The following is an 18,580-nucleotide window of genomic DNA, read 5'->3' as shown; positions in this document are numbered from 1 at the left end:
GTTGCACTAATAAAGCTAAAAACAAAGCTGAACCCATACTGCAAAGTAAAGCATCCTTAATACTCATATGGTGAGAAACTTCTAAGTTCCATGTATAAATTGACAGCTGTGGTTGCAATTATATTTTTAGTTAAATAAACATTTCCAAATGTGTGCTGAAGTCTTTTAGAAAGTGACATAATTGACCCCAGCCATAAGGGGGTCAGGGGCCAGATTCTTTACTTTGATCCAGCCCCTTTGCGTTGCTTTGGCAGTATAAAGAGGCCAGAAAGCAGTTGTCTCAGCCAGTGTTCCCTCTAATTTTTCCCACACGTGTGCGGAATGAATTTTGTTATGTGCACCAGTATGGAGATGATGTGTGACACTGTGGCAGCTCTGGGACTGGGGCTGCGGGATAGGCGCCCCTTTCCCAGACAGTCCCAGTTTGTCGGACTCCCTGAGCATGGCCGCGCAGCTTACGGGGAACTTAGGTCCCAGTCAAAGATTTTCCTGGTGTGAGGGAGTGTCATTAACATTGCTGTTGGACTCTTTTGCACTTGACTGGATTGTTTAAAAATATATACTATACATAGCAGATCTTCAAAGGACACTGATGCTTTGGATGGATGTTTAATTCTCTTGAAACTTTGCTGGTTGGGGTCTCCCCCATGTGCAACCTCCCCAACTTACTTCTTTCATTTATAGTCTGTTATATAGCATCTCTCAGTATAACATGGGAATACCTCACATACCTTAATAAAATTACCTTCTTCTTTGAGTGATGGTTCCTATTGTGTTCCACTGAGGGTAATGCGCATCTGCTCAAAGCCGGAGCTTTTGAAAGTAGTAGTGTCCATCAGTCCACGCATAGGCCCTTGCACTACCTCATGGTTTTGCCTGAGGTGATAAAGGGCAGGGTGGACCGATCATGTCTCTAGTTTCTTCTCACTGCATGCATGGTCTGAGTTGGAGCTCCTGCTTTCTTCTCGTCCTCGGTGACATATTTTGCTGAAAAATCATTTTATTTCTCTCTTAGCTCAGTATTTTTAAGTCTTATACTGTTTCTTAAAGAATTTGTGGGATTTCTTGTTTCTGAAAGTTCTACAGGTTCTCTGGACTTGGGATATTGCTCCTACGGTTCCCCTTATACTAAGCACTTTCTTGTTTTATTTTAAACACTTGTTTATTTTAAACACTTTCTTGTTTTTTGTTTTTTGTTTTGTTTTTGTTTTTAATTGCAAATAGATGCTGCTTCGGCGTTTTTCTTCTCTCCCTCCCTCCAGAACCCTGGTCTGGGTACTGGACTATGCAGAAGAGGCCAGAATTCAAGATCTGCTCTTCCTGTCCTTGCTTGTTCTCCCTCAATGACAAGCCCCAACGTTGTCTCTTCTGTTTGGGGGAAGCCTACCCTGCTTCCAGGTGCACATTCTGCCTCTCCTTCCCTGCCCGTCCATGGGAAGACAGAGTCCTCCGTTTAAAAAAGCACTTGCTGGAGGTCATGAGGGGCCACAGTTGGACTCTGGCTGGAGGATCCCTCCATACATCAACCAGAATAATTGAAGAGTGCACCTCTTGCTGCGGAGACACAGTCCAACTCCACTGGTACGAGTGCTATGGATCCCACATTGGGGCCTAGCTATGAGCCACGGAAGCATGCATGGAAGTATGGCAATATGTCTTGCTCCAAGCCCAAGAGAGGACTACTGACCAAGAAGGGGCACATCATTCCAGGGTTCACAAAAGCTATAAGAAATCGCAGTGTTTTCCAGATGCTTTGGTTCACAGGGCTTGGAACCAACACCCTCAGTGTCTGGGGCACTGTGGGTACTGATGCAAGTGACTTTACTGGCTGCAGCACCACCTGCAATTTCAGTCACCTGGACTCCAAGTATACTCAGCACTAATGCAGAACTGCTCGAGCGGTTTGTGTTGCAACTGGGACAATCTCCACAGGCACAGGTACCACATCCTACAATGAAGTCTCAGTCCTCGGCATCGGATTTGCTGCCATTGGGACGTGTCCATATGGTACCACCCTCTCTGTCCACACTGCCAGCATTGCCGGACTCTGATTCCTTCTCAGAAGCAGAGGGAACTGGTCATTCTATTTAAGCTGCCACCCCCTCTCAGGGGGCAAAGCTATCATAAAGTCCAGCTAACACTGTGACAATACTCTTTCTTCCCACAAATGAGAAGACATTAGTATCCGGCTCCTTGGCACCACAAGTGCAACAGCAGAATCAGCCAGGGTTGGCCGTATTGGAACTCATGGGCCCAGTATTCACCATCAGTACCATCCTGTTTGGTACAGGGGGAATCCCCAGTGCCGATACTCTGCCTCTCACCAAGAAGACACTCAGAACTGGGATTGAATGATGCCTCGATCAGCCTGTCCCCATTGGTACCAGCAGAGCTGGAAGGATCCTGATCATTGTCCCCGGACAAGCCCATGGCATCAACACCTTGCTTGCTAACAGGCAGGGGAGGTTATTTACCAGTAATCATTCTTCCTATTTTCCCCAACCATCATAGTCATAATGGACACATCTTTCAAAGGCTGGGGTGCCCACATGGCAAAACACATGACCCAAGGCACTAGTCGACCAGAGAAGTCAGAATGCACATCAACATCCTGGAGCTACGAGCAGTTCGCAGGGCATGCCATGCTTTCCTAACAACTATCCGCTCTCAACATGCCCTCATCATGTCGGACAGCACCACTATGGTATCTTACACAAACAATCAGGGAGGCACGCGATCCTCTGCAACGTGTGTGGAGGCCATATGCCTCTGGAAGTGGTGCATGTCAAATTACATACTCATTTTGGTAACCTAACTCCCAGGAACTCAGGATGTGATTGCCAATACCCTCAGCAGACATTGAGTGGGAGTTGCACGATTCAGAAGTCATGAACATTTTCAGTCGATGAGGAACCCCGATCGGGGACCTCTTGGCATCTCACCAATGCCAAGTGCATCCAGTATTGCTCGTGGGGTGGATTAGGCGCCCATTTGCAGGCGGACACCCTAACTAGTCAACTAGTCAGACCAGTTTAACTATGCCTTCCCACTACTGCCTCTTGTACCATCTGCTCTGAACAAACTCAGATGGGAGAGGGCGATGGTAATCATGATAGCATCGTTCTGACCACGCCAGTTCTGGTTCACACTTCTTCTCCACATATTGAAACATCCGCCGATACCACTACCAATGTTCCCTCTGCTGCTCACACAATGCAAGGACAGACTCAAGAACCCAGATCCAAAGGTGCTTCACCTGACAGCTTGTTTTTTGGATGGACACATCTGCTAATGCAGCAATGCTCATTGGTGGTTTACAACATTGTCTCCATCAGAAAGGTTCCCACACCAAGATCTTAGGCCATGTGGGCCCGTTTCACCACTTGGGAACACCACAGAGACTTTGCCCCCGAAGCGGTGGATACTCCTGTGTTCCTAGACTACCTTCTTTCATTAAAGTCTTTGGGACTCGCCCTCAACTCTTATCAAGTTGCACAGAGCAGCCATTAGTGCCTTTCACCCACCTCTTGAAGGGCACTCTATCTTCACCCACCCATTGACCACTAGAGGGCTTTAAATGCAAGTATCTGCCCGTTCAAGCTGTCATCCCTCAATGGGACCTTAGAATCATAGAATCTCAGGGTTGGAAGGGACCTCAGGAGGTCATCTAGTCCAACCCCCTGCTCAAAGCAGGACCAAACCCAACTAAATCATCCCAGCCAGGGCTTTGTCAAGCCTGACCTTAAAAACCTCTAAGGAAGGAGATTCCACTACCTCCCTAGGTAACCCATTCCAGTTCTTCACCACCCTACTAGTGAAAAAGTTTTTCCTAATGTCCAACCTAAACCTCCCCCTCTGCAACTTGAGACCATTACTCCTTGTTCTGTCATCTTCTACCACTGAGAACAGTCTAGATCCATCCTCTTTGGAACCCCCTTTCAGGTAGTTGAAAGCAGCTATCAAATCCCCCCTCATTCTTCTCTTCTGCAGACTAAACAATCCCAGTTCCTCAGCCTCTCCTCATAAGTCATGTGCTCCAGCCCCCTAATCATTTTTGTTGCCCTCCGCTGGACTCTCTCCAATTTATCCACATCCTTCTTGTAGTGTGGGGCCCAAAACTGGACACAGTACTCCAAATGAGGCCTCACCAGTGCTGAGTAGAGGGGAATGATCACATCCCTCGATCTGCTGGAAATGCCCCTACTTATACAACCCAAAATGCCATTAGTCTTCTTGGCAACAAGGGCACACTGTTGACTCATATTCAGCTTTTCGTCCACCGTAACCCCTAGGTCCTTTTCTGCAGAACTGCTGCCCAGCCATTCGGTCCCTAGTCTGTAACAGTGCATGGGATTCTTCCATCCTAAGTGCAGGACTCTGCACTTGTCCTTGTTGAACCTCATCATATTTCTTTTGGCCCAATCCTCTAATTTGTCTAGGTCCATCGGTATCCTATCCCTACCCTCCAGTGTATCAACCACTCCTCCCAGTTTAGGAGTGGTTAACTCCTTAACCTAGTCCTCCCATCTTTAATTAATCCTCCCTTTTGAGCCACTAGTCTCCTGCTCCTTATTTCTTCTCTTTAAGAAAGTAGTCTTTCTAGTGTGTATTATCTCTGCTAGGAGAGTTGGCGAGCTGGAAGCCATGATGGCAAACCCACCTTTCCCCACATTCCATAAACACAAGGTCTCACTTCAGATACATCTCAAATTCCTATCAAATGGTCCACCTCAATCAATCCATACATTTGCCACCCTTCTTTCCTACACCATGCTCTTCTAACAAGGAACGATGCCTTCACTCTTTGGATGTACACAGAATGCTGGCCTTCTTCCTTTGGAGGACACAGCCAATGCGTAAGTCTTCAAGACTCTTTGCGGCCATAGCAGAAAGAATTAAGGGACAGGCCATTTCCACACAGAGGATCTCAAAATAGGTGTCAGGGTGCATTATGCTCTGCTATGAACTAGCAGGATGATCCCCACTGGATGGGGAACGAGCCCATTGCACTCCACGACGTGTCCCTCATATATGTAAAGCAGACACGTGGAGCTCGGTGCATACCTTCTCTTCTCATTATGTCTTGCTGCATGATTCGACAAAGGACGCTTTGTTTGGTACAGCAGTCCTTCGTTCCATGGTTCAGTCATCCTCCTCACACCTGCCACGTATATAGGTACTGCTTGTCAATCACCCTCAGTGAAATACATCACTCGAAGAAGAAGGGGAGGTTACTTACCAGTAACTGGAAGTTCTTTGAGATCTGTCGTCTCAATCTGTACCAAACCCACCCTCCTTCCCCTCTGCTGCAGATCTGATAAGTCTGTGGTAGAGAAGGAACTGGAGATGTGGTCGGTCCACCCTGCCTTTATCACCTCTGGCGAAACCACAAGATCTAGTGCAAGGGCACAAAGTGAACTAATGAACACTACTACTGTCAAAAGCTCTGGCTCCGGACCTATGGCATGTTCACATTACCCTGAGTGGAATACAGATAGGGACCATACATTCAAAGAATATCCCAGTTACTGGGATACCTCCCTCTCTTAGCCCCCTTGTGAGGTACAAATGGGAATATCGAGGCAAACACTAAAAACCTGGCTCTACTGAAGTCATTGGCAAAAATCTTGTTGTTTTCAGTGGGGACAAGATTTCACCCAGAGAGACTGACTTGCTTAAACTCTTAATCTCTGCAACACACTGTATTTATCTACGCTAGAAATTCTACAGCAACACAGTTGCAGCATTGCAGCTGCACCATTGTATCACTTCAATGTAGAAACTACCGGTACCTATGCTAATGGGAACAGTTCTCCCATCAGCATAGGTAATCCACCTCCCCAAGAGTGCTTTCTACACTGGGACTTAGCTTGTTGCTCAGGGATGTGGATTTTTTGGGTCATTCTAATTTTCTAGTGTAGATCAGCCCTAAGAGAATCCAGATTTCCTTATTCCCAGTTTAGTGGCATAAACTGTGGATGTTATTGTGGTTAACTTTAGTTCCCCATCCCAGTCTATCAAACGTTTGTAATAATTAAACTTATGAATGTAGAAGTGCCACGTGTCCTCTTTGAACCTTTCTGAAAAGTGCAGCTCCTCTTTCCTCTTCTAAAACTAATTTTCCACTTTTTTCTGCCCCCCAGTAATGCAGTTTTATATCTTTTTGCGCTGTATTCCTTTCCCCTCCCTCTTCTTTTTCATGTCCTATGTGTTGAATCATGTCCTATGTGGGCAAATCATTATAGTGGTTTTATGCTTGCCTTCCCTGCATCTCTATAAAATCATATAGTGCAGTGGTCGCATTCTGAACATAACTTGACATTTTGCCCAATTCTACATTAGGACAGCTACCTTTTTTTAACATCTAACATCAGATCTTGGACCATGGTTCCCATCCTCTTTCACTGTTCTGATAGCATGAAAAGGTCAAAACTGCCCTAATAAGGCTGCTGGGAACTCCCTGATTTAGAGGAATCCCTTGGTAATGTTTTAGAGTTGTTAGTGTCGTCTTTACATTTGCTTTTCTCACAGACATAAGGTGCATTCCTGGGTGTGGCCAGGTGGCAAGAGGGAACCTTTGTAGCTAAAGAGAATGTAGATCAGTTCCTAGGCTGCTCTAAATTATGCAGTGAGTCAGTTCAGCCCTCTGGTCATCCCCACGATCAGAGGAATAAAAAACTTAGCTGCTCTCTTCCAGGCTCCCCAGTGCACATTACACACTGTGTCCTATGTTCAGCACTGCTTGTCTAAATCCAGGAATCTGCTCCCTAACATTAAATATGGTAGACCACTGTTTCTTCCAGTGCTGAAAATAGTTTTCGTACTTACGGCTTATCACAAAAAAGCAAGGTTCACACAGCTGCCTCTCCTATATCAGTGAGAGCACAAGGCTACTGAGTTCTTGACACCTGATGTCAAATGTGGCAGATGTCAGTCAAGAGAGTCTTTGTCTTAACATTTTTTGTTTATATAAAGACTTGTAATCTTTGAAGTACATGAGAAATTCAATTTTAACCTTCCTTTAGGTTTGAGCTAACCTTTATCAAACCCCCAAACCTGGTAATTGCTGCTCTTCTGCACAACCATACTGTCAATTAACCTCACTAGTAGCGTATTAGTAAATTTTCCTTATGTTCTGCATATCCACTGGAGTAGTGAGAACTGGCTGTCCCAGTTCACAATTGCTGAAAATAAAATAAACCAATCTAAACCAGAGAGAAATTGTATTGACAGCACCAACAACTGGAATGGGATCAACTACAATCTCCCTATGGCTACATCATTTTATTGATCTGTGAAGTGTTTGTCCATTTTATATGAACTGAAGGCAGAGATGTCAGTTTATCAGGAACTTGGTTCAAAAGCTCAAAACTGTACTATGTCATTATCAGAGGGGTAAACTTATTTTAAAATTTCAGTTTTCAAAGGATCTTAATACCACCTATTCCTTATTCTTCCTCCAGCAGGCTGCAGCTATTGTGAATTGTAAAGACCCCACTTATTGTCTGTAACTAATTGTTTAAAGTTTCAAAACCCTTTCTTAAATTCATCAAAAAGAATTATCTATATAGACTCGAGTTCAAACTCACCATCTCACCTCTAGCTGCTGCATGCTTCCTACTCCGTATCCTGTGCTCCGACAATTGAGAAATGAGGATGTAGACAAACCTCTGAACTCTCAGTATTTCAGAAAAAATTTCATGCCATGACTTCCATGTTAGCTACAAATTTTTGTCCTGTCCATTATTTTGGGGTGACAGTCAGTTTACTTTATCTTTTTTTAGTTGGAAGAATGGATCAGCAGCATCCAATACCTAGGCAACCGTAACTCAATTCTGTAATGGCAGCATGCTATAATCATACCGTCATCATTAGGACATCTTAGTGTTTGTGGTCTCCTAATTCAATTATTTGATTTTTTTTAAAGATACATTTGTCTTTTCATACTTCCCCTTCATTTTGTCACAACAGCTCTGAATTTGCATAGCTTGTACTGTAGGTAGGTACTACACACGTTGGATCTGGAAATGAAGACCACCATAAACATGAAACCCCCAAAATACTATTTATGCAATCACATTTCAAAATTAGCCTCAATTCAAATATTATAATTTCCTGTGTGGAAAATGCCAAAATAATTGCTTTTATTACCTTACAGCCATATAAGAGCTCTTAAAATAGTTGGTAACATGTTACAATTGTAATAGTGTACTGGTAAAAACAAGGTACTAAAGGCAAATGATATAAAGAAAATGTGCTCAGAGTTTAGAAATTGAAAAGTATTTTTAAAACTGTTTCTGCCAGATTGTAACACATTTGAGATGTCCAAACATTTGACTTCATGCTTTCAAAAACAGCTACCGTACTATACCTGAAAGATCAAAAAGCAATAATTCGATGATGTTTAATATAGAAATCTCATGTGTTACTTTTCAGTCAAAGATCACCAAAGAGTTGTTGAGAGGATGAAATAAGGCAGACTCTTATTATTTATTTGAATGTTACTGTACTTATTATCTCTTGAAACGTATGCTTTGCAGGCTTTTTGATTATTATTATTATTTTAAAGAAAGTGCCTTACTTTTTAGGGCTAAATAGTTCCTAGACCGTACTCAGCATGATGTAAGTAAAGGGGAGTAAGGCTTCTCCTGCTCAACTGAGTGACAGCTATTCAGATTACAGCTCCAGTCATAGGTGGACAGAAGGAGCTACTCACCCAGTCTTGTCAAACCTCATGAATAAGTGGGCAGAGAATGATGGGGGGTGAGAGGAGCCTTGGCTGTGTGTTCCCCCTACTTGCTGACTCTCTCCTCTGCCACCTCCTGCCATGCCACTCCAGGGTACAAAAAGATGGCATAGCTATATTCTAAGATGGCATAGCTATATTCTATCCCTTACCCGGGTCATTGAACAAAGGCTCAAAAAGCAGTAAAGTCTTTAAAATGATACAGACTAGAACAGTGTTTCTCAAACTGGGGTTGCCGCTTGTGTAGGGGGAAAGCCTCTGGCGGGCCGGGCCGGTTTGTTTACCTTCCCCATCCACAGGTCTGTCCGACCGCAGCTTGCACTGGCCGTGGTTCTGTGCTGCAGGCCAATGGGGGCTGCTGGAAGCGGCAGCCGGTAAATCCCTTGGCCCATGCTGCTTCTAGCAGCTCCCATTGCCCTGGAGCAGTAAACCACAGCCAGTGGGAGCCACGATTGGTTGGACCTGCAGACGGGGCAGATAAACAAACTGGCCCAGCCCGCCAGGGGCTTTCCCTACACAAGCAGCGACCCCAGTTTGAGAAACACTAGACTAGAAGAACATAACTATTTTCACTGCTGAAGTACAAATTCATTATGTAATTAAATATACCCAAAATGTCACATCTTCGTCTTTAGGAAGAAGAAAAATAAAAAAGCCCACACTCTTCTTTTTAAACCTAAGTATTTTGAATGTGTGTAAGGAACATGTTACAATGAAGGTCATTCTAGAATGATGTAATGTAGAAAGTGTGATAATGAGGATGGAAAGGAAAAATCTTATTTGGACTGTACTACTAGTTTTCTTATTAAGAACAGGATCTTAAAGAATGTAGGAACAATTTTATAATTGTGTCTATAGAGACTGTGTGTTAAGTTTAAAAACTTTTATAGATATTCTTATAGCCTAATAACATTATATAATATTCCAGAAGAAGAAAGTTAAATACATGCTATGACTAGAATTTATTCCCAGGATATCCTAATTTAGTGAGAAAATAAAATAATGATATTAGTTTTAAGAGAGGTCAGATTGATTATTGTATTGTTTGGCAAGCCAAAAAGGGATGATTTTCCTCAATTTCTTCTGTATATGCCTGTTTTTCCCCAAAGGAGTGTACGTTTACATGCTTTCATGTTGAAATAATAGAGGGGGGTACAAGTGTAATGTGTTAATGAACTTTTCCACTGTTTTGTGGCAGAGGGACTCCATGAAAGATGACAGAAGAAGTTATTGTTATAGCAAAGTGGGATTACACCGCACAACAGGACCAAGAACTTGACATCAAGAAGAATGAGCGTCTTTGGCTGCTGGATGATTCCAAAACATGGTGGAGGGTAAGAAACGCAGCCAACAAAACGGGATATGTGCCATCAAATTACGTGGAACGAAAGAACAGCTTGAAGAAAGGCTCCTTGGTTAAAAATCTAAAAGACACATTGGGTAAGTCCGATGGTACTTTTGCTGGGGTCTGATAGAACCGGTGACTTTTAAATTAGGGTGTTAAAAATTAATTTGTCTTAGAAAAAATAATGCTCTGGGGGATTTTGTTGTTCTCATATTGAGGGGTAGTGTTCAGTGTTTCAGAAAAAAATATTTGATGTAATCAGTAAAGATTTCTCTCACATCTGTGTGAAGGTTAAATAAAACAAGAAACATTTTTTTCTTTTCATTCAGATGCCACATGTTCATAATGATAGTGCTTGATTTTTTTCATTAACTTAAGAGCATTTTCTAACTCTTCTATTCTCAAAGAAAGTACAAGTGGAAGCATGGAATTGAATATCAGAATATTTCAGCCATTATCTATATCTGCCCATCAATTCCTCACAAGAATGCATTAGCCACATAAAGAAAAGTATAACTGCTTACATTTTTAAGAACTTAGGTTGTGTTTTGGGGAGGTGTATTTGGAAATTAGGTAATACATTGTATGCACATGTTTAATCTTTTCACTACTAAATTCTTTGCTTTCATTTGCAAAATACTCTTGCATACTGAATAAGAAGCATTCTGCATTGGATTAAGTACAATAGGGTAAATCTTGAAAGGGTTTTACTGTGAAATTAAAACACTTAAATGAGGCACTGTTGTGTTGTTTTTTTAAACACGACTCACACAGGGCCTTATATATGCAATGTCCTTTAATACCCAGTATGTCCTCCCTGTGAAGGTACTTATGCATTGTGATCAAGTCACCTGTGTCGTCTTTTTGATAAGCAAAACAAATTGAGCTCCTTAAGTTTCACTGTAAAGCATTGTCTCTAGCTCTCCAAACATTTTTGTTTCTCTTTTCCACATCCTCTCCAATTTTTCAATATCCTCTTTAAAATATGGATGCCAGAACTGAACACAATTTTCCAGTATCAGAGCTAAAATTATCTCTTTCCTCTTCACAATTCTGTTTATACATCCAAGGCTCACATTAGCCCTTTTGCTCGTCTCATATGATCCTCAAATCCTTTTCAAAGTCACTGCTTTCTAGGATACAGTTCAGTTCTGTAGCTATGGCTTGCACTTGTTGGTCCTAGATGTATAACTTTGCTTTCAGCTATATTAAAACATATTTTGTTTTAATGGGCTCAGGCTACCAAGTGATCCAGGTTACTCTTTATGACTGCCTTGTCCTCATCATTTACCATTCTAGCATTCTGTATCATCTGCAAATGTTGTCACCAGTGTTTTAATATTTACTTCTAGATCCGCGGTTCTCAAACTGTGGGTCGGGACCTGAAAGTGGGTCATGACCCCATTTTAATGGAGTGGCCAGGGCTGGCTTAGACTTGCTGGGGCCCAGGGCTGAAGCCCAAGCCCCACCACCTGGGGCCAAAGCCCAAGGGCTTTAGTCCTGGGTGGCAGGGCTCACGTTACAGTCCCCCTGCCTGGGGCTGAAGCTCTTGGGCTTCAACTTTGGCCCCACTCTGCCTGGAGCAGTGGGGCTCGGGCTTTGCCCTCCTCCCGAGGGCACTGGGGCTTGGGTTGACTCAGGCTTCTGTCCCCCTCTCCTGGGGTCGTGTAGTAATTTTTGTTGTCAGAAGGGGTCGCGATGCAATGAAGTTTGAGAGCCCCTGTTCTAGATCATATATTAAAATATTGAGTAATGTCAAGCCCTCGTACCAGTCCCTGCAGAATCCCACTAGGAAGGCCCCCAGGATTCCCCATTGATGACTACTTTTTGAGGTCCATCAGTTAGCCAGTTCTTAATCCATTTAAAGTGTGCTCTATTGATATTGTGTAGTGCTAACTTTAGTCAGAATGTTATGCAGTATTAAATTAAATACCTTACAGAAGTCTCTGTACAGTAGAACTTCAGAGTTACGAACACCTCAGGAATGGAGGTTGTTCATAACTCTGAAATGTTCGTAACTCTGAACAAAACATTAGGGTTGTTCTTTCAAAAGTTTACAACTGAACATTGACTTAATACAGCTTTGAAACTTTACTATGAAGAAGAAAAATGCTGCTTTCCCTTTATTTTTTTAGTAGTTTACATTTAACACTGTACTGTATTTGCCTTTGTTGTTGCTGTTGTTGTTGCTCTGCTACTGCCTGACTGTATCCTTCCAGTTCCAAATGAGGTGTGTGGTTGACTGGTCAGTTCATAACTCTGGTGTTCTTAACTGTGAAGTTCTGCAGTATATTAAATCTATGCAGTTATCTTTGTCAACCAAATTTATAATCTCATGAAAGAATGAAATCATGTTTGTTTGACAAAAACCTATTTTCCATAAAATCATGTTGATTAATATTAATTACATGTCTATCCTGTAATTCTTCATTATTAATTTCTCAGATTTTCCATTGTTGATGGAGTTCCCCTGATGTCTTTAGCTTCCCTTATCAATTTTCTGCACTTCATGATGTCTGATTTATATTAACATATTTTTCATGTTATACATTACTGTTTTATTTCTAATTGCACCCTGCACTTCACCACTGAACCAGGATGGTCTTTTAGCTAAAGTTGTCCCCTTTCTGAATTATAGAAGCATGGCTTTTTAGCCATCTAATAACTGCTGTTAAAGAACTCCTAATTTTCATTCACATTTTTCTGCCTACATTTTTCCTCTCAATTAATTTTTCTAATAATTTTCTTTGGTTTGGGGAAATTGGCCCTTTTGAAGCACCAACTATATAGATTACTGTTTGCCCATATTGAATGTAATTAGGTCATGATCACTGGTCACTAGGCAACCACCAACTTCCATTCCAGTGATTGATTAATCTTTATCCATTATAATGAATTTGAAAATAGACTTGCCTCATGTTGGGGGCAATATCTTTTGTGTTATAAAATTATCTATCATTTTCAGAAACTTTAATGATGTTTTACCACTAGCTGCATGAGATCTCCAGCATGTCGCCCAAACTGAACTGCCCCATAAGAACACAATTTTTCATGTTTCAGTTTGTTGCTATAAATCTACCCCACAGATTAAATGCCTCTTTCTCAGATGAACTATGAATAAGATTAAATGTTCCTCCAAGGATCACTGAAGGAAATGATGCTTTTATTAATTTTTGGCATAGATTTTAAGGCCACAGTGAACCATTACAATTATATAGTTTGGACCTCCTTTATAGTATGGACTAAAACCCCCTCACTCATTAACAACTGGAAATGAAGTAAACTATAAATCCAATCAATCCAGTAAAGGTTATACTGAAGTCACGGGTATTCTGGATTTTGTCCTTACCAGATTCTATGGAGAGTTTGCTTGCTGTGCGTGATTTTTATGTAGGTGGGTATATATGTATATGTTGTCTTTCTCAGAGTGTGTATGTTGTCAGTGGGTCAACTTCCAGATGCATCAGTAACCACACCTGTATCCCTGATCCACCAAGATATGTAAGATCGTACCATCATATTTTGTTAACAGCTGTGGTGAGAGCAGTAAAATGAGCATCTTTTATCACTAAAATTGACCAGACTGTAGGCTAGTCAAATGTTACTTAGTAGCTGATTCTGCAGCCAGCCCCCCCCAGAATACTTTTCTCTGGCTCTTGCATTTCATCCTGATTTTTGTAGCTGCATTAACCAAAAGACGTATGGTTGTCTTGGTGGTTCATTGGTAGAGTCCCAGTCATAAATGTATCTGGGATCATCAGACTCAAGGCTCAAGACCTTGTATTGTCAACACAAGTAGATAGAGAACCAATTTAGGAATTGGAGAGCAGGGATAATGCGCTCATGTTGACTCTTTCTGCTGAAGAGACATCTACATTCTACAAAAACTGGAACCTCTACATTGCTTCCACTTTCAGCTCTAAACACAAAAAGTTAAAATAGTCCAGTCTGGTGGTGATGAAAGTGGATCATCGTCATCAGATTCTAATTCAAAGAGAAGGGGTGAAGTCTCCTAGGCTATGGCTACACTTAACTTTCAGCGCTGCGCGCAGCAGCGCTGCGCTATGTAGAGCAGGCCCAGCGCTGGGAAAAAATCCTCCAGCCGTCTCCCACCTCCTGTGGGAATCCCTGTGGGGAATGGGAGCCGCTGGCAGCAGCGCCCCAGCGCTGGGCTGGGGCTTTGACTACGCGTGTTCTAGCAATTTAAAGCTGGAAGAAGGCATTTCTTATCACTACTACTACAGCCCAGCCATGCAGCATTAGGGATGAGTCCCGGGTGTGTACCACTTTGAATAGGGGCAGATTTCTTCAATGATAGGATTTAAGTGTCCTCACCAGTCATTGAAACTTTTCTCCCTCATGATCAACATCACATCAGTCTTGCCTAGATTTATTTCCAGCTAGCTATTCTTTTTCCAAGTGTTGTTCTCTTGCAGACTGTAGCCATCTTGATAGCATTGGCTGTATCTATAGAAAATACAGCAGGATATCATTGACATAATGTTGAAAGACAGCCCACAATGTCTTGTTACCTCTCCATGTGATCTCATATACTGAAGAGGAGACTAGATGGGATTGATCCCTGTTTTACTCCTCAGATGAAGGATTTGGGGGAAGAACAACAGCTGGCTGTTGCCACTCTATGAGCTCTATTAGAGAGGCGTGATTGGTGCTATTGTAGTGTTACTCCAACTACGTAAAGCAGGTCATCAAGATTTTGTGGTAAACTGCTGTTTACTTAGTATGGGTATTGACTCCCATATCCAAAATAAAAGAACTTGAAAGGGAACTCAGTGTATACATCTTGTTTTATTTTCATTGAGTACATTTCATTTATGCCTTATATATGAGCAGATGAAATATTTGAGGCTGTAAAATAGTCACAAACCTAGCATTATGGGCCTAATCCAAGCCTATAAAGTTAACTGCATTTTCATAAAAATAAAATGTGTTCAATAAAATAGTAGGTTACTGAGAAATGAAACCCTTGGGCTAAGGAACGTTTTCTGACAAAGAAAATGAAGACATTACAATTTCTAAAGAAAAGTTTCTACAAAAAGCCAAGGAAAATATTCTGAAACTGTGGTGAGCAAGTTAATGAAAAAAGAAATATCATGGTACTCATTTATTGCCTGAAGCAGGAAACTTGAAGGTAGAGAAATGTATAATAAAGCATTGTGGTGGGTACTAGCACAACTCCCATTGTAGGGGTGCTGTTGAAGGGTGAGAAAGAGGTTCCAGATTAGTAATTATTTTCAGGAATTTGAGGAGAAAAATAATCTTTGTTTTTAAAATGCTTCATAGAGACACCTTCCCTTTACCTTGCTTTGCCAGATGCAGATGATAGTCCCTTGATCTGATCATATATTAAATGTTAAAAGCAGTACTGAAAGCAAAATTGCTGTATAGTGCCATGCCAGTGAACTTCAGTGCTAGGTGGCAAATGGAACAAAATGTATTCACATTTATCAATTTATAATTACATGTAGTGTATTTTAGTCCTTATGTGAAGTATATCTTATTAATACGTGAAATCTAACTTATACCCTACCACTTAAAGGATTTGCCACTGTAAGTCTGAGCAGAACAATTTGTTATAAATCATAATTTACTATACGTTTTTAAAGACTTCTGTAGAATACATAGAATTACAGTAAAATACTGTAAAATTGAATAAACTGAAGTCCAAGTTGTTTGATCCATGTTTTTAGGAAGAACACTACTGAATTAATTCTGTTTTTGTTGTTACAGTAGCACCAAAATGTGCTAGGTCCTGTACAATGTATGAGAAGTAGTTCCAGATCAGAGTTATCTAAATAAATCATATTAATTCTATTAATTTAATATAAATATCTTTGTACTGCAAGGTTTTAGGAACAGTTAGTTGCTATAAATCTACCACAGAGATGAAATGCCTCTTTCTCAGATAAACTGTGTGTAGATCTGTTTTTTAGGATTAAGGACACTTGCCCAGGCCAGGGAACAGACCAGTTTATCGTTTCTTAGTGATTTCTTGTGAAGACTTCTGTTACAACTTCATAGTTAAAATTGCTTTGAGATTTGCACTTAAAGCTGAAATAAATCCTTTTGTTTTATAATTTAATGATTGAATTTAGTCTTCAAATTTAGAACAATAACTCATCATTGGACAATTGAATTTTCTGTGTATTTTGAATTAGTAAAATATCTATTACCTTTAGTAGAGGAATCCTTTTTAAAAGTTCCCTTTTTGAAATATTGCTTTCTTTCTTTTCCTCACATTTGTTTCAGTTTCTGAAGCTACACCATGGTACCTATGAAGACTCAAATTTTATTACAATGTGTGTACAGGTACACCTCAGATCTGGTCAACCTTTGAAATTAAATAAATTATCTCCTTATTCAGGATAACCTAAATAGGTTTTGACAAGATTAGCTGATGGCACTGTCATGCCTCTTTGGTGTAATGACAGTAGAACTAAAAATGCAGAAACATCTTTCTATTATTGCTGTTTCCATGTTTCTTCTAGTATCATAATTCACTTGGAGATTTTATTTAGCACCTTCGGCATGACATTTAATCTCTCTGCAATTCAGTTCCTCATCTGTAAAAGAAGGATAGATTTAGGTAGCGCAAAAGGCCTCAATCAAGATCAGGGCCCTGTTGTATCACGTGCAAACATGTAAGCAGACAGTGGGATGGCATGAGCAAACTGATCAGGGTGAAGGCATGTATTTTTTAAAATATTTGTGTTATTCTATGATTACTTAGTTTTAGGGTCATATTGGGGTGGGACACTTGAAGTTGGAGTGGGTGAGAAACTGAGGGAGACAGAGGTAGAGAGAATAACAATTGACAGCTGGAGAGTTGTGATTATTGGCAGAATGAAGGATGACCAGCAATCAGTGGAAGAATGGGAAATCAATCTTTCTAAGTTGAGTGATTATGTGAGCCGGATGTGAAGGTTCCACCAAGCTATTGGAGAGGGGTGCCTGTTGGACCTAGTGCCCCCATGTAGATTCCTATCAATTTGGTGAGTGTAACAGTGGGGACAGGAAATCCCTCACTTCCCCCCGTGTCCTTAGATGCAGCTGTTGCTGACTGATTTAGTGAAGGTTTTCTGAAGTTCTGTGGAATTTTCTCAATTATTTTTAAGACCATTTTGTCCACAACATCCACAGTTCCATTAATCAGTGTCTCCCGAACAACATACGGCCTATGTAGGCAGAACCAGACCATTGAGCCACTGGCAGAGAGGGCATGGCTAGCCACACTGAAGATCCTGTCAGTGTTTCATTCTGCTTCTGTAGCTGCAAGAAAGCGTTAAGCAGACCTTCTGCTGCAGAGAAGAAACATCACACACACACCCACCCTCCAAAGAAACGAAAAAAGAGCTTGCTTAGGTATAGATTTTTATTCAGTAGTACCCAGTTGTGCCTCTGAGCTTCACTTCTCCCTCCCTTTTGCTGGAGATCTAAGGGGTCAGTTCCTCTCCACTGCTGGGACTCCATTGGTGCTCCTGGCCTACCTCTATGGAGTGCAACAAGGAGGAGAAAGACATGAAGGTAAAAAGATGTGTTCTTGCTCCACCCCACTGGTAAAGTACCCGGATGGTCTCTGCATTTACAGCAATGAGGAGAAACTTCGAATAATTAGCTTGTGCCAGAGGTCCTCAAGGTGCCCTCCCCTAGATCAAGGTGCTGACGCAGGAGTCCTTCACCAGCATTTTTGTCCAGAGTATATCAATACTCATTGTCCTAAGAGGGTTTAAGAGAAGAGAAAGTTCTTGCAGACACAGGAGCCCTTGGGTAGCCACCTGGTAAGACGGAGAATTTTCAGTCTAAACAAGAACCAGGAGGTGGAAAAGCCTTTTCAGTGAGAATTCTGTGATTTCTTAAGAAAGCAGTTTTAATTCTAGATCAGTTTGGATCAGTGGTGGGCACCCTGCAGCCTGTGGGCTGCACGTGGTCCGTCAGGGTAATCCGATGGTGGGCCACGAGACAGTTTGTTTACATTGACCGTCCGCAGGCATGGCCACCCGCAGCTTCCAGTGGCCACAGTTCACTGTTCCCAGCCAATGGAAGTGGCGGCCAGCACATCCCTGCAGCCTGCTCCACTTCCCGCAGCTCCCATTGGCCGGGAATGGTAAACCGCAGCCCCTAGGAGCTGCGGGTGGCTGGGCAAATGTAAACAAACTGGCAGCCTGCCAGCGGATTATCCTGATGGGCAGCAGATTGCCTACCACTGGTTTAGATTCTAGATCTGCCTCTAGAGGAAACTTATAAGAAAGACCAGGTCATGCTAATTGGCTAGTTTTTGGGTGGTCTCACATGAAGGACACCACTATTCTGAAGGCATCATCTCCACTTGTGTGCATTTAGGAAGGCTTCCACTAATTTGTCTTGTTTTAGAACTTGGCTGAAATTTCAAGCAGTGGTGCAGGAAATGTGGTCTCTTTCTGTGTCTTCTATATTGTAGATCTTGGAGTTCTTCCAGGATTTTTGAACAA

General features: G+C 41.8%; 1 protein-coding gene across 5 annotated transcripts in view; it reads left to right on the top strand.

The window, feature by feature from the left end:
* The window catches only part of NCK2 (NCK adaptor protein 2), a 163,386-nt gene that overhangs the window by 90,493 nt on the left and 54,313 nt on the right, over positions 1-18,580 (top strand). For all 5 annotated transcript variants that reach the window (XM_039500420.1, XM_039500408.1, XM_039500423.1 and 2 more), the window contains one exon: positions 9,945-10,186. In XM_039500420.1, the coding sequence (XP_039356354.1) occupies positions 9,961-10,186 (226 nt within the window). In that variant the 5' untranslated portion in view covers positions 9,945-9,960. The remainder of the gene's footprint in view (positions 1-9,944; positions 10,187-18,580) is intronic.

Source organism: Mauremys reevesii, linkage group 1 (assembly GCF_016161935.1).
Source record: "Mauremys reevesii isolate NIE-2019 linkage group 1, ASM1616193v1, whole genome shotgun sequence".
Classification (NCBI taxonomy): domain Eukaryota; kingdom Metazoa; phylum Chordata; order Testudines; family Geoemydidae; genus Mauremys; species Mauremys reevesii.
Note: the sequence above shows the minus strand (reverse complement) of the source record. Positions and strands in the feature narration are given on the sequence as shown.